Here is a 20,159-nt window from a genome sequence, read left to right as displayed (position 1 = left end):
AGGTCTGTTTATGTCACTTTTTCTGTGGTAACAGGACTGAGGAGAACATGTCGGAAAATTACTCTCAACACGTTTTCATCACTCCACTCAGCCCCAAAAAAGGCTTTGTCAACATTTTTCCACACTCAAGTAAGATAATATTGATCAACCAAAGAAGAAATTAAATATGTTTATGTTTTACATTTACGGTTAAGACAGGGATTGTGTGTACTAAATAATGCTTCAGCAATCTAAAAATTTGAGATCTGAGAGCCTTAAGTATGTTTTGTCATAAATTATTCATGATAATTAGATACTGAAAGCTGTGCCGACCCCAAATTGTCATAATTTGATAAGTACAGTGCTCCAGGCACACAGCAAAGGGATAACATTCCACCATGATATATCACACAATTTATGCAAAAAGAAAGGGACCAATACACACCAATAAAATGGCATATGACACACACACATGTAAGAAAGGGAAACCAAATTCTGAAACTTGAGTTTACATTTTGCATCTTAAAAAGTTTCAGTATAATCATGACCACATCTTTTGAGAAATACAAGTTATTTACTCAAATTTGACAATTCTTTTTATAAACTTGACTACAGAAGACAGTTTAAATACTACAAAGCAAGGGTCATTGTTTTTAAGATAGGCAAAAAAACATTCACATGTAAGAGTAGTTGTCAGCATGTTAACAACAGTAATTTTCACTATACCAGTACATGTAGGGAGATTGGTAGTGCAACAACAACCTTGTCAAGGCCCCATACCCGTTCCGTACATGGACATAACGATTGATCTTACAGCAGAAGGCACTGAGGGAATACTGCAGTAGTCAGAAGTGAAGTCCAGCCTGTGCCAAAACTGTGCACATCCAATTTCAGCCAATCAAACAAAGCTAGGGCTGATTTTTCAACTTGTCTGATCTCTAATAATACAAATTGACCCTTTTTCCTATTTTGGACCATAGTGCAACCATGCTAAACCCAGTAATATATCTTACAGAATAGTCAATGATTGTCCAAGTCCAACACTTTCAGTCACCTGCGATCCTTCCAATTACTTGGCAAATGTTTAGTACCAGTATTTACTAAAATGTATCATGATGGATACATTATCAAATTTTGTGACCAATGTATTCAAGTAAATAAAAATCATTCTCTTTACTTTTACGCACATTTACTCTTATATATCTTTATATATTTCAGTATCCAATATATTTCAATATGCAGTGTAACACTAAATACGTCATATAACATTTAGGGTCATTTTAACCTGATAAAGGATCAGAGGACTGCATGATCGAAAGCTTGTTGGTTAAAGCGCTTTATTTTGTGTATTGAAAGTTTAAAGTTGCAACATAACACTCATATGTGCCTACACCTTTATATCACAGCACCTATCATATCTGGCAACCAGCCATATCTATGATTGAAAAGAACATTTCCTACTTCAGATCAACGCTTTGTTCCAGACATTAAGGAAATGAGCTTCTGTCACTTGGAACAAAACAAACCTACGTCTGTTGAAAATTGTATTTCTGAACTGGGAAGAGTGCCAGGTGTAATAAATGTCACCAACATTTCATCAACACCAGATCTCTTTGTGACAAAGTGCCCAAACTTATGAGATGATGGCACAGACAAAAACATTTACTGAAACAATCAATCAAACACTGCAGTAGATCAGTGCCAATGACTAAACTATGGAAAAGTTGTAGAGAAAAGTTATGTGTTAACAGAATAATATTATGAAAGATACATTCATATGGATCATATCCAGGTTGTGTGTAGAGAGAAGTTATTCAGGAATACCACAAGCTAATGAGGTACATTCACAATTAAGTGGAGAAAAATATACTACTTGCAACATTGATGTAAATGAAAAAATGTAAAGATCAAATTCATTGTTAAGATTAATAAGAATGGGATAATCTCCAAGGGACAGTGCTTTGGAGCATATTCTAACTGAAAAAAAAACATCATATTGTGGCAGCTATCCACTTTTCTGGTCCTGTCCTTGGTGCTGAAAATGCCATACACTGCAATACAGATCAATTTAGCACACTCACATACACACACACACATTATCTAAGTTGCTCATTTTAGGAAAACAAGGGAAAATAGAGCTGAAACTTTCCACAAGGCTATCATGGCCAGCAAATATTAAGACTGTTGTCACGAGATTGCATCAGAAGTGGGGACCATTCATTTCTCATTCCTGGGGAAGGACTGGAAAGACCTCAAGTCTTTGATGAATGCTGATTACACCACAACACAATTAAAAAAAAAAGCTGTCAAAACCAAGACTTCCTTGAAGAACAACAAGAAGAGCTTCCACAGAAGAACAAGGAAGTCTTGGTTTTGACAGTTTTTAAAAAAAATTGAAATTGGCACAGTAGGGCACCAAATCCGTGTGTATTTTTTGGCACACTTTTTGACAGATTAGCCGAGAGGCTCAGTGAGCATCACTCCACCACAAGGAAAATTTGTGCCTTTCTCTTTCCCAAGAGTACAACATTAGAGGACATGGCGAGTTTCCAACCAGAGACTTCTTGATTCTGAGCTCTACCAGTTATGCCACACAAATGACAGAAGGGAGAGATAAGGATCTACTGACCATGATGTGGCTTTGTCTAGTTTTCCCCAGAGTGTCTCCGCTAGATGTACTGGATGGACTGTGCGACAGTTTGGGCGTATGTCCGTCCACCATCGGCGCTCCGTCCTGCACAGACAGCTTGTTGAATGTTGCTTCTAGAGATCTTGTTACTGGTCCGACTGGCCGTGGACTGGTCTAACGTAGAAACAAAGATCAAGAGTAAGGAAATATAGTCATAAAAACATTTCTTTATTTTCAAGCCAAATATATCTGGTTTTGTGGCTTATATATTGCAAAAAAAAAAAGAAAACGAATACCAAAAGATTATTGATATGCAACACATGTGACATAAGGTTATCTCCAGAAAAACATATCTTTTATTTCTAAATCAAATACATCTGTCTTCCTTATCTTAGTTATTTGTTTTCATATCATATATATCTTGTTTAAAGCAATATAAAGCAAAGATATTGAATACCCCAAAATGTCTAATAAGACACAGAAATGCAACATAAGGTTCTCTCAAGAAGTGTGCCTTTTTCTTCTTAGTTATATAAAAAATTATCCAAAAAAACAATGGAAATGACTACCCACACAGCATAAGGCTATCTACAGTCAGATAACCATCTAGTTTAGCAGCCTGAGGACTTAATGACAGATTGCACATGACAGGGCGCCTTACTTAAAAATTTCATGACAGATTATACAAGGCTTAAGAAGTTTTACCGGAGGACTTGATGACATTACTGAAGAAGTTTTACCGGAGGACTTGGTGAAAGATTGTACATGACTGAAGAAGTTTTACCGGAGGACTTGGTGAAAGATTGTACATGACTGAAGAAGTTTTACCGGAGGACTTGGTGAAAGATTGTACATGACTGAAGAAGTTTTACCGGAGGACTTGGTGACAGATTGTACATGACTGAAGAAGTCTTACCTGAGGACTTGGTGCCTTGCCAATAGTGCTGGGTGTCGGCATGGCCTGGGACGGAGCTGCCCCTGGTCTGGGGGTACTCGTACACAAACCTAGGTGTGTCAACAAGAGAAGGGGTATAACATGTACATGTAGTAATACATTACTTTCATTAGTCAGGGTTCTAGCTCGTGCATTTTAGCATACCATAACTTGCCACCAAGTTATGATTTTCAATTTCCATACTGGACTTTTTTTGTGCTTTTCGATTAATGAGGACAATGTGGCACTGCAATCAAGTTAATAAATAATTTCAACAGTTTCACATATATGTAGTACAGACAGAAGGTAAAGGCAGTCTTTTATGCCTCCCCGACCAAAGTCAGGTACCCAATTTTACATCTGGGTGAAGTGAGAAAGCTAAAGTGTCTTTCCTTGGGGCAAAATGTTGGAGGCAAGGCGAGTACTGAACTCGGGACTTCTAGGATCAGAGCCCCATTGCACCACACACGACACCACGATACAGTTTCTCGGTCAAATGAAGTTACTTTGGGAATTATCCTCGAAATAGTCAATCTAGCAGTGCACCTGGCTGTTTGCTGAGAGGTGTGAAGGGAGTAGTAATTTAGCTTATTTAGTACGTGGAGGATGGCTTTGTACAAGCACATGCAGGCTTCTCCCCTCCTCTGGCACTTTTCTTTATTTTACTTTACTTTAGTTTATTGTTATTGCTATGTGCAAAATATAAAACAAACAAACAGGTAAGAAAAAGAAAAAAAAGTGTTGCACTTGAAGATCCTTGAGATAGTCACCTGGCTGTTTGCTGGGCGGTGTGAAGGGAGGAGACTCTGCCGCTGAAGTGTTGGCTTGCGGACGTGGTCCCGTTGGTCGCTGTCCGGACAGGCCGTCTTCCAACTGCTTAGCAAATTGCGCTCGTTGCTCCTCCTGTAGCAACGAAAGAAATTAAGTACATCTATTCTTTTATCCGCCTTATACAAAATTCAGGCTAGCATTGAATGGCAACTTCTGTATGTCATTGAGTAGAAGTAATATATATATCACACTTACCAGAGTAACCAGACATTAGCATAAGTACATCATTGCAATGAAAAGTACATGAGATCTGTCGCATTGAAGTCACCCAAGATAGCGCCCCATGGTAGCCACTCCAGACCCTTGCAATTTAGCCCTGCATATTGTAAGCTGCTCACAATTCAGCCCCCTAGCTGCAAAGAAAGAGTAGTCGGCCACTCAAGAGCCAACAACAACAGTACTGAATGAACCACCATACCTGCTGTCTGAGCTGTTCCTCAAACTGTTCCCTCTGTCTTCTGAACTCCTCATACGCCAGCTGTGAGTCTACCATACTGCCGGTAAGCTGTTGTTGTTGTTGTTGTTGTTGTGGTTGTTGTTGCTGTTGTGGGGTCGGGTGTTGCGGTGGGATCTCCTTGGCCCTGGGGCTCTTCTTAACTTGGTGGTTTGGCTGTGGACAAATATTTACTGATTCTTAAAATGGTTATTGAATGGTTAACACACATGTACTTAGGCCAATCACCCATGCTTTTGCAGAGGTCACAAACTATGCCCCTCTATTTAATGACATTTGCTTAATAATTCAGGTTACAGCATTTACATGATTGTATTTGTTACCGGGACCCAGGCTGATTTTAACTGTGCGTTGAAAATCACGCTGCAATTTGCAAACTACAGGGACCCGGCTATGCCTCGAAACAGGCCCAGAGCATTCCACAGAGCCACAATCAAAAGAATAGCCCTCAAACTTCCCTTTGCAACCTGACCAAAGCATAAGTCAGCGATTCACCCCTCATATAATAACTCTTTCTGTAGCTGAGATATTACTTTATTATATCAGATACGAGAATGCTATAGGGGATAGAAACGTCTGGAGAGAAAGGGTGGACTTAGTCTGGGCAACATGTCCGAAATGATGATGTTTGACCCCTGACCTGTTTCGGTGGGTGTGAGGGCGGGTGTGGCTGTCGGCGGGGCTGGGGCGGGCTGAACTCCATCGCCTGGGGAAGTCTCTTCATCAACACCTGCTGTACAAGGTAAAAGGTAAAGGTAACTTTTAAGGTAGTCCCATAGCCTTTTTGAGGCCGTAGAGGCAGTGCATTGTTATCCACTGTATCTAGGGCACTACATTGGGTGATAGAGCCCAACCCTCTCCTCCCAACAGCTTTTACTTCCCCAACCAAAGTCATGTACCCATTTTTACACCAGGGTGGAGTGAGGAAAGTCTATAGTGAAGATAAGAGTAGAGATAGTGAAGTGGCTATCGAAAGACTACAAAATCGGTAGCATGACGGGATTCAAATCCTGAACCTCTGGCTTCTGGGCCAAACACACTGCAGTTATGTCACACGACCCTGCTGTACAACACAGGCTTTACTTTAGTGTCATTCTCATTCAAATCTGTACCACTATTACATTAGGAAATTATTAGGAATTTGAAAGATTAAGACAAATACAGTTGTGCAGAGAAAGAGGAAATATCGGTAAGAATACAATTTATTCATTAAGCAAGTGTATACAATCTTATTCAATTCAAAAAGTTGAAACAAATAAAGATGCATGACACATTTTATATTTATTGATTATTTCATATTGTACCATACTGCTATGTTTCTTGTAATGAATTCTGTGCATGTCCGCCTGCATTTTTGGGTCTGCTGCTACCAGCCCAAAGCTGACTAGGCAGACCCGTGTAATGAGTTGTTTCATTGTCAATGAAGAAAGAAAGAAAGAAATAGTTTGCAAGGAAAAGGGTGATCAATACATTACAAGGATGGCTGTCTAGCACCAAGGACAGTTGTGATCCTACATGGTTGCTATGTTTGTTTGTTACCTGTGGTTTCTCCTCCCCCTTATCCGATACGCTCGTATCAGGCGATGTCGTCTCGCTGGACCCTTCCTCCTGGATTGAGTTATCGAACATTGTCGACATGAATCCCGCGTTTGTTCCCCGGCTCGGACTGTGAAACGCCGCGAAGGATCGCGACATGATGTTCGCTGCCTTTGTTTCTGCCTTTGCCTCTTTTCTCTCCTTTGTCTGATTCATCAGTCCGTACGAGAGTCCGTCTAGCGAGGGGTTCAGCGACTGCGTCATGTGAGAGTACGTGTCCGCGGATCGCGGGCGTTTGGTGGGCGTGGTTGGGTAGGGAGAGACTCTGTTCATGACTGGCGTAAGGAGTTCACTGATCGGCGCGGGCGGCGGCTTCACGATCTTATCCACCTGGAGCTTCAGCTTCTTCTGTTCGAACGCGCACGTGAAGGTCGCCGGCGGAATACTCTGTAGCCATGACAACAGGCTGAGGTCGGCCTCGTCGCTGGCGCTACCCTGGAGAATGTCGGAGATGATGATGTCCTCGATCGGGGTGTTGGGGCTGTCCGTCGTCGCCTTCTGCTGACAGAACTCCACGCACGACTCGTACAGAAGTCCCTTGATCATCAGATTGACCAGTCTGTCCTGGGACGCCGTGAATCCCGCCTCCGACAGTTTCTTATTGGCCGGCAAGAATGTCTCTACCATCTTTGCAACGTCCTGCAAAAAAAGCATGAACCCTTAAAGTAATGAAATTCTTTTGTATGTTGCAGGAAATATATGAGTCAACAACAAAGAAAAAAAAGGTGACAAAATGTAAGGACTAGATCACAGTTCACAACACACAGAGATTGAAATTGCCGAGTTGGTGGAATATAGCATATTAAAGTTTTCTTTCTCTTTTCTTGTCGCTGTAAAAGTACCACCTACACTGGCTATTGGCGAGAAGCAGCAGTGAGGAAAATGTCTGACAGGTATTGAAATGTAAGCAGGTAAGAGACAGTACTGGTTGTGTAAAAGAAAACTCCCAGAAAGGCTCAAAGTTAAGAGGTACCTGGAAGCAGTGTACGCGTGCGGTGCTGGGGTTCCAGTTCTTGTACTCCACATGATCGGTGACCTGCGGCAGGGTCAGCAGCAGACACAGGCTGCTGTACTCCTCCCGGGTGGGCGAGTACGGCTCCAGCGCGTTCAGACACTCCACCACGTCGTCCACCGAGATGTCCGGGAACTGCATGTTGGGCTCTGACTTGGTGATACAGAGCATCTCCAGGAACTTGTGCTTGAGGATCAGGTAGCGGAAGTGGTCGCTCTGGAACCCGTCGATGCTCTCCAGAGGCTGCATGAACTCCAGAACGTCGTCCCATTGGCCGTCTAGGATCAGCTGACTGTGGTGGTAAGGAGATGTGAGCTTTAGCAGTGAATGGTATTACTCTGGTGCACCCAAGAAATTACAAAGCACATACAGGTCCATATCTATTTTGGAACTGTTTGCCTTAAGTTACATAACCTTTGATCTACCAGTAAGTAAATTTCAAAGCCTTTCATGTATAGCAAAATGTAAACATTAGGCCACACCAATTTGTTTTGTTGCTTCACGGATTTTAAACCTAAAATATAAACTAGAATATGCTTAACTGGAAAAAACAATGAAAACAAAGCCCTAGGACCAGGTTTGTGCCTTGGTGCCATGGAGTAAATAAAGTCATATTCAACTTTCCTCCCTACCCTCAATTTTTTTATGTCCGCTTGCTACATCTTTATTTTTTTTAAATCTGTGTACCAACATATTAAATTGGTATGGCATGTCTTATGTTTGCACATTTTATGTCCAGGAATATTAACTGCTTACAAACCTTGTATGCTAGCTAATGGACTTAAATACAGTATCCAACACTTCCAAGTATCCAAAGTACGGGCCACTGCCTCACCGTAGGAACAGCAAGTCGTCCGAGTACATCCCGTTGATGACTCCGCTCTCCTTCTCGAGAGACAGCATGGACACGTGCAGCTCCCGGTTGTGTAGGAAGTCCAGGATCAGTTTGATCACCTCCGACTCTTTGATGTTGATGGAGGCTTCGGACCCCGTCATGGCGGCAGATGGTTCGGTCCTGGTCTGGTGAACAACTTGCTGGAGGTTGAAGTTTGGTGCTTGTTCTCTGCTCTGGTCTACGGAGATTCTAAGTGCAGAAGAAACAAATGATATTTATATATATATATATATATGAATGGAAATAAAAATACAAGAAGCCTGGTGAGGTGAACAGGGCTTGAAGTTTGGTGCTTGTTCTATGCTCTGGTCTATGGAGATTCTACATGTGAAAGAAACAAATGATATTCATGATAAATGGAATTTCTAGTAGTGATTATTTTAAGAAGCCTGGTGTGGTGAATAGTGCTTGAAGTTTGGTGCTTGTTCTATGCTCTGGTCTAGAGAGATTCTACATGTAGAAGAAACAAATGATATTAATGATAAATGGAATTATTAGTAGTGATTATTTTAAGAAGCCTGGTGTGGTGAACAGTGCTTGAAGTCTGGTGCTTGTTCCCTGCTCTGGTCTATGGAGATTCTAAGTGTAGAAGAAACAAATGATATTCATGATAAATGGGATTAGTGATTATTTTAAGAAGCCTGGTGTGGTGAAAAGTGCAAGAAGTCTGGTGCTTGTCCCTGCTCTAGTCTCAAGATTCTCTATGTAGAAGAAACAAATGATATTTATGATAAATAGAACTAGATTTGGATGCTCAAAAAAGACTGTGGTCTCCTTGCATTTTTCATTAATGATATCTTAAGTTGTGAACAAATTCAATAATAATTTTCACATCATTGTACTCTGTACATCGAGAGCTACGACCCAATATTTCGTTTATCGGTAAGGCCACACCAATTTAATTTCTTGGTTCACAGATTTTTTCATAAAGAATATGGAGCGAGAGGGCGAAATAAAAATATAAATAAAAATGGTAAAATGGTTGGGGTAAAGGTAACGGCTAATCCAAAACATAAAGAAAAAACGTTTTCAGCTTGATAAAAGTACAAAAACACTATTTTTGTACAGTAACAGCACCTGTACCCACACTTTAAGGAGCTTATAATATAAAGGCCAATTTGCTACACCAGAAAGTTGGTGAATGGTTTCATTAATGGTGAAAATTTGCTGAGTGGTAATTTTTTTTTTTTCCCCAAAAAAATAGGAGCGAGCGAATCCGTGAACCAAGAAATTAAATTGGTGTGGCCTAAAGGTGGAACATCAATTTTGCTTGAATTTCCAAATGGCTTGTGCTTTTCGAATATTGAAGCAACCAGTGTTTAGTGATTATAACAAGACTATTACGAGAAGCCTGGTATTATATCTTATTCATGCTAGCAGTAATTATGACAAAGTACTGTCTAGGTGTATTCTCCAAACGCTTTACCAGGTTGACATTTGTCTACTTTGAAAATAACAGACGTTAAAATAAAGGACCCATATTTGTTTCTGAATGCCGGTGTGCTAAAACCCTACCAGTCAATATTAAAAATCAATTTGTAATGTACAAATGTGGTGCTAAAAGGGTCACCTTAGAACTAGGGAGACTTTTAAAGCTGGAAAATGTCAAACAAATCCATATCTAGTGTAACTAATTGGATCTACACACTGTGCACAGCAAATACCATACCAAAATCAGGTACACAGTACATATTTTCTCCTTACCAAAATACTGAGGAGGAAATGTTTGAAGACAAAATAAAAAATCTCAATACATCCATCCAGGCCTTCTCGAGATATGCTGTTCATTTACACACACATATTGTAAATGCAGAAGTTTTCGTGGTGGTTTTATGTTTGCGGTTTTCACGTTGCAAATTCACCACGAACTTAAAACCACCACAAACATTTTTCATGGCAGTAAGACTAAGAGACTACAGTGCATGGTGCTACCGCGAACAGTCAACATGTGTATCAACCACAACGAACAGTCCCTTTTCCCTGATACCGCGAAATTAAATCCCCACAAACTTAAATGCATTTACAATAATAATACATACATACATGTACACACAAACAAATACTACCAAAAACATATAGCCTTCTTGGAAGACGTTAAAATACACTAGCTTACCTCCAGGAATACTATAGCATTAAGAAAACGGCTGCACCAAACCTAACATTCCTCCATTGTATAGTCTGCGGCTGGATCTAAAGTTAAACCCCTTTTCCACCCCGCCATTCAAAACAAACGCCCGCCCGCTTGTATCTCCGTGCCTATTTGAATAGGAAGATCTTCCTTTTAAACAAACAGTGGAGCCAACGTGCTGGCATGCACACAAAAGGGTGAGAAATAGCCGAGAGATGTCAGCAAGATAGTTGGCAATGCCCGAAGCCGATTGGACAGATTTTATCTCATCAATTAATTGAATTTTAGTGATAAGAAATGAGGGCTTATCACAGACATTCAGATGGGTTATCAATCAGGATAAAAGTAACATTTTCATGATTTCTTTTTTCATGAAGGTTGATGTATTTGGAGATGGCTAAGCTATGTAACAGTAACACATATTTTTTCTGTGGGGTCTAGATATACAAATGTAGAAATCAAACATATTTTGTATCTTGTCTCTTCAAGCAAATACAGCCACCCTTTTCCTTGACTAATTCTCACAAAAAAACTGTTTGCATCTCATTATGATTACAAGCTATGCAATTACATACCATTGCTAGTACATTTACTTCACACAAAAAAGACAAGGTTTCTAAAATACAATGCAATGAATGCATATATACTATAAATGATATGTGCATTGTACTGCAAGGTATGCACTATTGTTCAGAAGTATTTTCTCAGTTAAGATACCTTTCTACAATGAGGTACACAAACTGAGATGTCTATGAAGCGAAACACACCCATATGATTGACAAGAAAGACAACAGAATGAAAAATGTGACATATTTTCAACAAGTTTGGATACATGTTCTTGTTTCATTCGTGTACAGCATCATGTCTTGCATAAATATTTTGCTTGCACCTTTTTAAAAGATGTAACTGTAGAGCTACTGTAAGCAAAATATTTATGCAAGACATAGCTAAAAGGTCCTTTTAGCTGTTCTTACAGACCCCATAGGAATGCGAGGTTGACGAATGTCTTCACACAAAGCTTAAGGTAAGCATGACACTTATTATCATTACAAACAACATTATTGATTCACTAGTGTTCTGAAAGGGGTCATGGCAGGATAAATCTTTGGTTTAGGCAAATAAAACAGATTCTAATCTAATTACAAACAGTTAGGGACCAAAATTCAGATAGAAAATAGAAAGACTGCATATAGAAAATGTCAAAGAAAATACACAAAAACAGTACTAAACGCTACGAAAATTTTTAAGCAAAAGAAATCGAACAGCGATTGGAGTCTAATTTTTTTTCCATTTCGAAAACATCAACCCTGCCAAATTCTTTGACATATCTACATAACAACAAATATATAGTTAATAAAATTTCATCTAACAGTGACTTCACACGTACCTCCAAATTTTCAAATACTGTAAATGCAGAAATGTTCGTGGTGGTTTAATTTCGTGGTTTTCGTGGTGGCTACTTAACCGCGAATTTAAAACCACCGCAAATATTTTTCCATAGCAGTAAGAGACTACAGTAAATGGTGCTACCATGAACTTGAAACCACCGCGAAAAGTCCTTTCTCCCCGCTACCTCAAAATTAAATCCCCGCGAACTTAAATGCATTTACAGCAATACAAATACATAAGATGCACCTGTACAGCATGAAAATGGTGTAATCGTGACGAGTATGATAACTTCTTGAAGTTATTCTGGGAGCATGTTGTGTTGACGTGCCAGTAATTAAACCTGACCCCTATATCCAATCTGATGAAAGGGTCAACTTCGACGTCCACCCCCATTGACCATTCATGTGGGTCAACCGGTCAATCGACTCGGCCAACAACAAAGGGGCCGGACAGGGAGAGGGAACTGGGCAATTAGTCTGGCCATAGTGTACAGTAATCAGTTGCTGCTTACAAATAGTAAAAGCAAACTAGAAAGGCCGACATTTGCTTGAGAGCAAATACAGCATATTTCAGCCATCTCCCTCCCCATGCAACAACAGACTATTCCAAAATCACCCATGTGCAAGAATCGAACACTTTTGTTTAAAAGTCACTTCCACTAATGACACTTAATGACACCCAAAAATGAATCTTACAAAATTCCTAGTGCAAGAATGGACTCTTCCAGTGCACCCCATGTGAATTTGCACAATAGACCAGTCCAGAAATACTCTCACTGAAAACATGGTCAAGGTTGAACTAAGCAAAAAAGGCATGAAAAGGTAAAATAGACCAGTCCAAAAACACTTCCACTAAAAATGGAATATTGAATTATCACCTTTCTAAAACTAAATTTGAAAACATCCCCATGCAAGAATGGACTCTTTTTGCGATGCCCCTATGTAAAGTGGTGCAGTCCAAAAATACATCCGCTAAAATTGGACTTGGACGTAATCACCAAAGTCCCAAAAATGGATTTTAAAAATCCCCCCATGTAAGGATCGACTCTTCCAGCACAACCTATGTAAAATTGCAAAGTTGACCGGTCAAAAAATAACCACACTGAAACACTTTGACATATCAAATCACCAAAGTCCATAAACAAATTTTTTTAAAAATGCCCCCCTCCATGCAAGAATGGACTCTTCCAGTACCCCATGTAAAATTGCAAAATAGTCCAGTTCAAAAATACTCCCATTGAGAGACATCATATAATCAACAGTCCAAAGATGAATTAAAAAAATATGTACCCCCTCCATGCCAGAATGGACTCATCCAGATAACACCGGGCTCACTGATTGGCTGCCAATCACCTTCGGGATGTTGACTCAGGCTACGTGATTGGTTGCCTCTTTAATCAAGTTACTAGTATATATAGACATGTGCACATGCTGTCTTCAGGTGGGAGAGGTCAACGACCTTGAGGTCGTTGACCCTCTGGCCAGTGGAGAATTACTAAAAAAGTACCCAAATATATCATTTTGAAGTGGTTTATGCCAGAAATTATACATGGGTCATTTGAATGAATATCTAGTGCACCTATTTACCAAAATGTAGGTCATTTGGTTACAAGACCAGGGAACAGGAGCCAAAAGCGTACGTTTTTGGTCAAACAATGGCCAAAAAATTCCAAAATTAAGCATTTTGTTGTACCGTATGCCAAAGGTGTCAATGAATTCATGTGCGCATATGTAGACGGCACTCCTATACCAAATTTCAGGTCATTTGGTTGTAAAATGGGGGTATAGGAGCCCAAAAATGTCATTTCTGGGGCAAAAAATGCCAAAAATGCCAAAATTAAGCATTTTGCTGTACCGTATGCCAAAATTGTTTTTGGAATTTTGTGGGCATATGATCAAGGCACCTCTGTACCAAATTTTAGGTCATTCGGCTGTAACACCAGGGCACAGGGGGGCAAAATGTACATAAAAATTGCAAAAAACATGAATAAAATCATTTTAAAGGAAGATATGAAAAAAATGAGAAAAAAGCACCTGGGTATTGACCCACTCTACCCTTGTGCCAAATTTCAAGTAATTCGGTCCAGGAACGACGGAGTTGAATCGATTTGAAGATTTGACAGGAGAAAGAAAGAAACATTACGAATACAATATATTTCACCATACCTATGGTATGGCTGAAATATAAATATAATACAAATGGCTCACAGTCAATTATGTATATACAGTTAAGATAAAGTGATTTGGGCCCAGAAAAAAGCATGCTAAGTTTCAAGTCACAGGTATGTTTTTGGCTTTTCCTCAAGATTATGAGAATATACACACTGGTATATAATAGAAATGAGGTGTCTTTAAGATTCATCTTTGAGCTCCATTTGCATTAAGATTTTTGTGTTTTGTTATCACCACCCATTCTGGATCTGTTAATTAAAGATGACTCATTAACGGTGTCTTGTTGTAAATTCTACGGTGTCTTTATTAATGGATGATATCTTCAATGATATCTATGTTTTTGAGTGTCACACTGATCTCATGTTTTTGTACGTTTTGAATGATTTCCTAGAATTTGCTCATAGGAGTACCTTCTTACCCTTAATTTCAAACCTATATAAAGATGTAACAATACTGGAGGGGAAAAACAAAAATGTAACAAAAAGTTCCTAAGATGTTTATTGTAATAGTCAACATCAAATATATTTTCAGAAATCGCCTACAGTCATTTTAACATTACATTTTCATATATAACGTTATTTTGTTATTTCTCCTTGCTAACAACATAAAAGATGAAAATAAAGAATATCCTTGGTAACCAAAAAATGCGAGGTCATGAAAAATCATTTGGCACAACCTTCTTTTTTCGAAGTAGAGACATATTTCTATCCTATGGTCTTTATTCCACGATCTAAATTCAGAATATGATTAAAAATTATTTGATTATCGGTAGCCACAACATAATTATGCACAACAAACAACTGGGCGACCGTTAGTTTCTGTGTATTTGCATTGCGGGTGTGTATTGCGGTTAAAACATGGCTTCTGACCGTGTCTAGAGTTTTTTTTACAAAGAAACTAGCGAGTTTGGGGGAAATATGAGCCGGGAACACGGCTGTGGAATGATGCTACAGAAACGATGAGATCATTCATTCACGATGTAGTGATAAACCACATGACCCTCCTCCCTTCCGCAATATTCCCACCGCTCGGTTTCTGCCCTTGTCACCCCGTAACGTACAGTCTACCGCCTCTCAGCAGAATTCTACACATTCTTAAACATCTCGGCTACTATGTGGTGCATGAGAATCGTTCAAACTCACCTGCTGGGGCTGTTAGAAGTGAGAAAACAAGGCTGACTATCGCAGCGGATCAGCCGTCTTGCACCGTGTCCGCCATGTTCAAATTCCTAATGTGGAGCTACGGATTGTGGGAGCCGTGCAGCGGCGCCGCCTGCCGAAATCAGCCATAAATGCATGAAGTATTTTGCGTAGATATGGACGACGGAGTAAATAAATAAAGTTTTGAAGATGTGATACTCGACTTTCGTCCAGGGCAACAATATGATCACATAGTTTGTTTGGTGAAATATTGGATCATTCGCTGTTATATGTCACAAACAACGAGGCTGCAGTTTATTTGACCTCCGCAAAGAGCCAAAGAGTATATTTGACCTCCGCTAAGTGTAAAATTAGAAAGTGTAGCTTTCTTCTATACAAAAATAGGCTGCTAACGGACTGCTAAGTTCAGCTCGGTACATTTGCAAGCAAATGCATAGTGTTAATCTTAACATGATCTAGCCTAATAAACTACAGCTAAATTTATTCTTACACAAACACATTCATATACTAGTATATGCGGTGACCAGCACCTCAGCTCTGTCCTTCCACTTGCTACATTCATAGTATCTGCTTCTTAACAAGTAACTATGGTGACAGCCGTCAGGGCCCGGTGATCGACTTGATTTGTTTGGAAAAGAAGAGGAAGAAAAAGAGGAAGAAACGGAGCAAGCACAATGCGGTTCCCTTTCGGGAAGGTAAACATAAAGATACGTTGCGTAAATTAATCATAAACGACGGAGTAAACAAAGTTTTGCAGAAGATATGGCCCTCTTCTGTCTGCCCATGCAACATTTCTGTCGACTGCATAACTTGATTGGTGTGTAATTGCATCTACCCTTGGAGCCAGCCGGGATCGGGCAGCTAGGACAGTTTATCTACATAACTCCTCCAGGCTTAAACTCCCCCGGAGCACTAATGTGAGATCTGCGGGCTGACTCACTGCCTTGGGTCCCCAAACAAAACTCGCTAGCTACCCGGTCCTGTCTGGCTCCCAGGGTAAATTGCATCAGACGCCGAAGTAGCATTTCATGAACAAGGAGGATACAGTACTTTTGACCTCCGCAAGGGGCAAAGTTAAAGTTCATGTAAAACCAAACTTGTTTTTTGGTTGTTATTTATATTGGCTAATGGTAAAGTTGTGTCTTTTTCCTAAACGCATCTATTTTTCCTAGTTGGCTTGTATAACCATTTCTATATTTCAATGCGCAAAAGTGGCCAATTATATTGTAGTCCTTAACCATAAAAATCTCTGCCTGCAATCGTCCATGAACAACCGTTTTTGGTTAATGATTAACAGCTTTTGAAAGAGAAAATTCTACGGCTGTTGAGAGCACCCATAATTAAGCGAGCACCGAGACTGGCACGAGGAAGTGGTAACGTAAAAACGGAGCGTTTCCTGGTCTCGGTTGGTTCTTGTCCGAGCATTTTGATGTCATTTTATAAGACGTCTGTTGAATAGCATCACATAGGACACATTGCTGTTCTACGTGGACATCAGGACTGGACATTTTCAGGTTGGTGGGCTAGTTCCAAAATTCATGTTCAATCAGAGATGGACTTTGATACTTTATGGTACAGGCATATGTATTGTCGTGCGTATTTTTACTTGCTTTGCATCCTTGAATTATTTTTGTGTCTCTATATATCTACGGCCATAAAAACTTGGTCCCGCATCATTTTGTCCAACAGATTTCAATGAATACCTAGTGAACAGCCACCATGCTCAGGGGGTATGATTCCAGTGCTGACGACTATGACACTGTAACGTCATCATTCAGTGAAGATTGCCATGGCTATGATTTTGATGATTACGTTCCTATGCCATCCCGGTACACATTGCTGCCGCCACCGCGCAACAGGGATTACAGACAGTCAGCTCACTCACTCACTCATGCTTCACAGCTAACAACAAGATTGACAATTTTGAGAGACGGCCCCGGTGACTTCGTAAACTACGCCCAAGGACGCGAGCTTGTTGCTGACCTTGCCAGCCATCGTCAGACCGGGGACTTCATTGATGTGGTGGTACAAGTCGGGGATAGGGAGTTCCCTTGTCATCGTGCCGTGTTGGGAACCACACCGTACTTCAAGACCATGTTTTCGTCCAACCTAGCCGAGAGTAGTTCAAAGGTAATACAACTGCACGGGATTGACGCCAACAGCTTCTCCAAAGTTCTGGACTTCCTGTATACAGGAGAAATCATCATCTGTAAAGACGATGTCCAAGACATTCTGCAAACGGGACACATGCTACTGTGTGAAAGGATTCTGCCGTACTGCTGTATGTTCATCCAAGCCAACCTCTGCCCGTCCAACTGCCTGGGCGTCATGCGTCTGGCCGACATGTATGGTCTTTCTGACCTGAATAACAGCTCAAGGAACATGGCAGTGTCAAACCTCTTTGACGTCACACAAGGCGAGGAGTTCCTTAGCCTTTCGTTGCAAGAGCTCTTAGATCTACTCGAAGACAAGTATCTGAACGTCACGCGTAGGAATGAAGCCGACGTCGTTCAGTCTGTGATAAGATGGCTCGACCATGTCCCTGAGAGCCGTCAAACAGCTGTCGTAAGGATTTTGAAACAGACCCATCTAACTTGCGTGAGGGTCCGGATGATAAAGGAGCTTGAGCTACTCCCTGTGATACCGTGCGAGTCCGCAGATGAAGAATGCTTGACAAAGATCATAGAAGCACAGAATAAACAACTTCTTTGTAGACAATTGGCTGTTGCTGCGAAGGGAGAAGAGGCTAAAAGCAGTCCAAGACGCGAGATATCGGTGGACCTGGCAATCATTGTCGGCGGTTGGAAGGCAGTCAGGAAACCACATCTTCACGACGAGCACCCCGCGCCCGGCATTGTGCAGCCATCGCCCCTGCAAAGCATAATTTGCCTAGATCCAGCTAGTCGTCAGTACTACCACATCACTGACCTACCGACAACTGTCGCCGGCTACATGAGCGTGGCATGCGCAGGAAAATACCTGTACGTGACAGGCGGGCGCGTCCATCCTCTGGTCGGCGAGGGTGCTCACACCGCCCCGTCAAGGCAAGCCTTCCGGTACGATTTCAAGTCAGACATTTGGGTGAGATTGCCGGACATGCCTCGCGGCAGGGCAGAGCACCATTCGGTGGCCGTTGCCGGCAAACTCCTCCTCGTTGGCGGTGACGTCGAGGATTCGTCTTTGGTGACCATGGATTGCTATTATCCTCCATATACGCGTTGGATGAAGTTACCGAAAAGCGCGAATATTCACTTCCTCGAACCTGATCTTAACAGCCATTGCAGGCGCGGATTTAGGGGGGGGGGGGCGCACCCGGCGCGCGCCCCCCCTTTGGCTGGACCCCAAAAAAAATTCGGCTGGACCACCAAAAAAAAAAAGGAATTCCACAAAGAAATACAGAAAATCAGCGAAAGTTTCAGCGAAGCGGCGACAATACAAAGCCGCTAACCAACAATGCCAAGGCGCACTCCTCCCACTTTTACTTCCTCATTGCGTCGGTCTTTGCAGGCATTGCCAGAATGTTCTGTAACCAGGAAGTTGGCAATACTCCCGCCCTCTTTTGGAACTCGCTTATGTTCCATCTGACTCTAATATTGTTATTATATTTGTTATTTTGGTGCCCTATTAGCCCATGTGGACTGAGCGACGCAAGATACAATATTAAACATTCATTCATTCATACTGTGAAGGTAAATGTCAGGAGTAAAAATGTGTCAAACTTACGATATGTCTCCGCTAAGAGACTTGACGATATTTACCGGGGGGAGGGCTGATGCAAAATGGGTCAGGTAAAAAAAAAAACGGCGATCTTTTCCACTACACATGTACGATATTTACACAAAAGAAACTAGATTAATGTTCTACTTGGAAGAGACTTGGGTACATTTTAGCGATATCGTGACGAAAACCGCTTCAATACTGCTGTAATCATTCCAAAACGGGAGTTATTTCGGCCAACCAACAAACTTGCCAAAAAATTTTCGCGCCATCATATGCATGATTATGTCATATGCACGCAGCAGAGAGCCCGCTGTCACGAAAGTAAACATCATAATGTTTTATCCCGTTGCCGTCCGTGAACCATTCCGTTTCCAAAGAACTGGTGCACACATGATTGATATTGATACCAATTTTAGTTTCTATAGTCTTCGTAAACTTCGTGCGAACATGGAATTACACGACAGAGGCGGCTGCAGCAAATTTCTTATGGGGAGGGCGAACAATATTGACGTAATCCTAGGCGGTTCGGGGCATGCTCTCCCGGGAAAATTTTGAAATCTTGACCATCTGAAACGATCTTTCCTAACTTTTGATGGACAGATTTGCTGGCAGACTAAGCTAAGTTTAATAGCCTTTCTGGTAGCTATAGGGTTTTTAGCTTATATTATTGAGGGCGACGACCCCCCAACGTATTTTCACAACTTCGAGCGCACGAGTCGTCGCAAGGTAGGTCTGGAGAAAAATGTTGAAATTTGAACCCTCTGAAACAGGATTTTCTGCACTTTGAGGGATAAACTTTGCTGGTAGACAATGCTAAATGTAATGACATTTCTGTCAGGGGAAAAGATTTTTGATGGCGACGAGCACCGGAGCGTCGTGGGCGCCGGAGGCGCAAGCCGTCGTCAGGGACGTCCAGAGAAAAATTGAAATCTTGACCACCTGAAACTTCATTTCCTGCATTTCAGGGGCACATTTTGCTTGTATTTTTAAGGCCCCTTTTTCGATGGCCCTCCCCTCGGCTCAAGACATGTTTCGATGGCCGTTTTCCCAGGCCAAAAATATGATTGTTGAATGTGAGATTGCTAACTATAAAAAACAGTGTTCGTTCGTTTATTATATTTGTTCAGCCCTAAAAGTCAGTGTTGATTCGTTGGTTATTTTTGCACAAAAATGGCTCTAAAAGGCACCAGAGACCCTCTTTATTTTAAAAAGTTCTCGGGGGAGACCCCCCAAACCCCCCCAACGAGAGGGGGGAAACCCC

The 20,159-nt window shown here is 41.1% G+C and overlaps 2 protein-coding genes across 2 annotated transcripts in view; one reads left to right on the top strand and one right to left on the bottom strand.

Annotated features, from left to right (window-relative positions):
• LOC118421844 (WD repeat-containing protein 47-like) overlaps positions 1–15,283 on the bottom strand; it is a 35,314-nt gene extending 20,031 nt beyond the window's left edge. Inside the window, exons 1-9 of the mRNA XM_035829345.1 lie at positions 15,161–15,283; positions 8,271–8,519; positions 7,397–7,727; positions 6,367–7,062; positions 5,468–5,560; positions 4,792–4,983; positions 4,313–4,445; positions 3,525–3,613; positions 2,609–2,782 (exon numbers count right to left, since the gene is read on the bottom strand). Coding sequence (XP_035685238.1) covers positions 2,609–2,782; positions 3,525–3,613; positions 4,313–4,445; positions 4,792–4,983; positions 5,468–5,560; positions 6,367–7,062; positions 7,397–7,727; positions 8,271–8,431 — 1,869 coding nt within the window. The 5' untranslated portion in view covers positions 8,432–8,519; positions 15,161–15,283. The remainder of the gene's footprint in view (positions 1–2,608; positions 2,783–3,524; positions 3,614–4,312; positions 4,446–4,791; positions 4,984–5,467; positions 5,561–6,366; positions 7,063–7,396; positions 7,728–8,270; positions 8,520–15,160) is intronic.
• Positions 15,284–16,272: 989 nt separating this feature from the next.
• The window catches only part of LOC118421843 (kelch-like protein 3), a 4,588-nt gene continuing 701 nt past the window's right edge, over positions 16,273–20,159 (top strand). Inside the window, exons 1-2 of the mRNA XM_035829344.1 lie at positions 16,273–16,692; positions 16,868–18,416. Coding sequence (XP_035685237.1) covers positions 16,898–18,416 — 1,519 coding nt within the window. The 5' untranslated portion in view covers positions 16,273–16,692; positions 16,868–16,897. The remainder of the gene's footprint in view (positions 16,693–16,867; positions 18,417–20,159) is intronic.

This window comes from Branchiostoma floridae, chromosome 8 (genome assembly GCF_000003815.2).
Source record: "Branchiostoma floridae strain S238N-H82 chromosome 8, Bfl_VNyyK, whole genome shotgun sequence".
In the NCBI taxonomy this organism is placed as follows: Eukaryota; Metazoa; Chordata; class Leptocardii; order Amphioxiformes; family Branchiostomatidae; genus Branchiostoma; species Branchiostoma floridae.
This window is presented reverse-complemented; position numbering and strand designations above follow the sequence as displayed.